Source organism: Macrobrachium rosenbergii, chromosome 12, assembly GCF_040412425.1.
Source record: "Macrobrachium rosenbergii isolate ZJJX-2024 chromosome 12, ASM4041242v1, whole genome shotgun sequence".
Taxonomy (NCBI): Eukaryota; Metazoa; Arthropoda; class Malacostraca; order Decapoda; family Palaemonidae; genus Macrobrachium; species Macrobrachium rosenbergii.
Window position 1 is genome coordinate 105,396,002 of NC_089752.1, and position 3,273 is coordinate 105,399,274.

A 3,273-nucleotide genomic window follows, 5' to 3' on the forward strand; every position below is an offset into this window, starting at 1 on the left:
TATAACCTTCCATCTACAGCCATCCACCCACAAACCGACAGCCACCCACAACCCTAAGCCCACGATCATTAACCTATAACCTAAGCCAGAATCATCCAACCATAACCCTCCACTCAGTACCATCCACCATCAGCCATCCCATCATTATCATCCACCCACATCCCCACACCAGTAACCTTCCATCCACAACCTCGTGCTGACAACCCTCCACCCACAGTCATCAACCAACAACCCAAGCTACAACACTCCACTTATAACCATCCACCTGCAACTCTCCACCAAAATCCATCCACCCACAACTATCCACAACCCTTCACACATAACCTTCAATCAACAACCTTCTACAAGCTCATACCCACTTTTTCATACACCACAACCTTCCACACATACCTATCCACCCACAACCTTCCTTCAACAGCTTTGAACCTGTAACCTTATACCCACAACCAGCTATCACAGTCACCCACCCACAACCATCCATCTACAGTCACCCACCCACAGCCCTTCACTCACAACTATCCATCCAGTCATCAAACTACAACCATCCACCCACAACCATCCACCCACAACCCTCCACCCACAACCCTCCACCAATAACATTCCACCAACAACCCCTCACACAAAACCCTCGACCAACAACCTAACCTACCTTCAGTCCACAAATTCCCTCAGTCATCCACCACAATCCTCCACTCACAACCATTAACGTGCCATCCACCCACAACACTCCATCTACAACCTAACAGCCATCTACCCAAACCCTCTACCCACAACCATTAACATGCCACCCACAACACTCCATCTACAACCTAACCACAACCCTCTACAGAGCAATCCATCCACAACCTTCCACTCACAACCCTTCACCCATAGTCATCCACCTGGTCTCTACACACAACCATCCACACACAATCTAACACCCACAACCCTCTACACATAAACCTACACCCACAACCCTCTAATCACAACTTTACACCCCAAGCACACTACTCAAACCTACACCCACAACACTCCATCTACAACCTAAGAACCACAACACTATACCCACAACCATTATCATGTAATCCACCCACAACACTCCATCTACAACCTAACAACACAACCCTCTACCAACAACCAATAACATGCCATCTATCCACAACCCTCCACATACAACTTTCCACGCACAACTTTCCACACAAACCTTACGCTCACAACCCACCAACCACTACACCAACCCACAATCCCCTACCCACAACTATCTACCCACAACCATTACCCACAATCTTCTGCCCACAACCCTTCAGCAGCCTTCCACCCATACCAACGCATCCACAACCAGTTTGTGAGAGAGAGAGAGAGAGAGATGAAGAAATCTCTATAAAACCATGAGATATGTTTTATTCTTATGGTAAGGTTATTATTTTGATGAATTATTATATTCTCTCCCTCTCTCAAACACACACACAACCCTCCCCTCCACCTACAACCCTCTGATCACAACAGCCCACATCCACCCACAGTCCTCCCACAACCTAAGCCACAATCATCCACCCACAACCCTCCACCTATAATCCTCCACCCACAACTATCCACCTATAACCCTGCACTTACAACCATCCACCTACAACCATCTGCTCACAACACCCCACATCCACCCAAAACCCTACACTCACAGTCATCAACCCACAACCTCAGACAATCATCCACCCACAACCCTAAACCTATAACCATCCACTCACTACCTTTCACCAACAACCATCCATACAACCCTCCATCTATAACCGTCCCCTACAGTCATCCACTCACAATCCCACACCAGTAACCTACCCCTAACAATCTGCTGCCCACAACCCTCTGCTGCCCACAACCCTACACCAGCATTCATCAACCCATAACCATCCACAACCTTTCATAAACAACCTTCAATCAACAACCTTCTACAAATTCCTACTCACAACCATTCACTTGCAGCCATACACCATAACCTTCCACACACCCATCCACCCACCCATCCACCCACAGTCACCCACCAACAACCCTTCACTCATAACCATTCATCCACAGTCATCCACCCATTACCTTACACCCACTACCAGCCATCTTCCCACTGCCATCAAACCACAACCATCCACTTGCTATCCACCCATAATCTTCCACCCACAACCCTCCACCCACAATCCCAATCCTCCACAAATGGTCCTCCACCCACAACCCTCTGACATTTTTCTATTCACAACATTCATTCACGCACATCCTTCCACACACAGCCTTTCATCCACAATCATCCTCATACAACCTTCCACATACAACCATCCATCCACATTCTCCATCCACAGCCTTTCATCTACAATTCACCTGTATCCTTCGTGTGAGGCATCCTTGGCCTTCCTGCAGGACACACCAGAATCCTTCTCAAGGATTCCAAAACACATACATACTTAGCAAAGGCCTCTCTCTCTCTCTCTCTCTCTCTCTCTCTCTCTCTCTCTCTCTCTCTCTCTCTCTCTCTCTCTCTCTCTCTCTCTCTCTCTCTTTCATTGTGTTAACTTCTTCACATACAAGATATGTGACACATGGAATAAATTGCCACCAGAATTTGTAAACAGCAACAGTGTGGAAAGAGTTTAAAAGAAAGCTAGACAAAATCATTAAAACTGTGAATGAACAGTAAAACCTGCTCTTAGAGATAAGTGAGCACATGATGTCTCCTCGGATGGACTAATAAGTCTTTGAGGCATCCTAATCCTTGTAACTCTCTCTCTCTCTCTCTCTCTCTCTCTCTCTCTCTCTCTCTCTCTCTCTCTCTCTCTCTCTCTCTCTCTCTCTGTTACTGATGCAAGTATATTATTAATAATAGTACAATATTAACAACAGCCTGGTATTAATGCTGTTTTTTCTGTGACGATAATGGTCATATTTATCTTTTATAGAGAGAATTTTTCAGTTTATCGCTATTTAAGTATATATTATTAATAATGGAATTAATAATATCCTGGTCTTAATGTTGGTTATTTTCTGTTATTATTATCATTATCCTTTCTGAGGCACCAGTTTTTTCAATTCATCGTCATTTGATCTATATCCACAAACATCACTGACGTCATTTGCTCAGCCATGTCGCGACAGGAAATTTCCCAAACCTGTCAAAAAACAAAGATTAATTTAAATCGGAATTCAGATTGATTTAGTGTTACCTTCAATCTATGTCCGAGTATAATAATTGTGTGCGCGCGCGTGTGTATGTAGGCTACATAGGAGGGACAAACATTACGCAAACAACGTTGATCTCTA

At 44.9% G+C, this 3,273-nt stretch overlaps 1 protein-coding gene across 1 annotated transcript; it reads left to right on the plus strand.

Moving 5' to 3' along the window:
- Positions 1 to 1,124: 1,124 nt before the first annotated feature.
- LOC136844171 (soluble scavenger receptor cysteine-rich domain-containing protein SSC5D-like) lies at positions 1,125 to 1,804 on the plus strand. The gene is made up of 2 exons (XM_067113188.1): positions 1,125 to 1,320; positions 1,503 to 1,804. The coding sequence occupies exons 1-2, from the start codon at positions 1,125 to 1,127 to the stop codon at positions 1,802 to 1,804; spliced, it is 498 nt and encodes a 165-aa protein (XP_066969289.1).
- Positions 1,805 to 3,273: the final 1,469 nt, after the last annotated feature.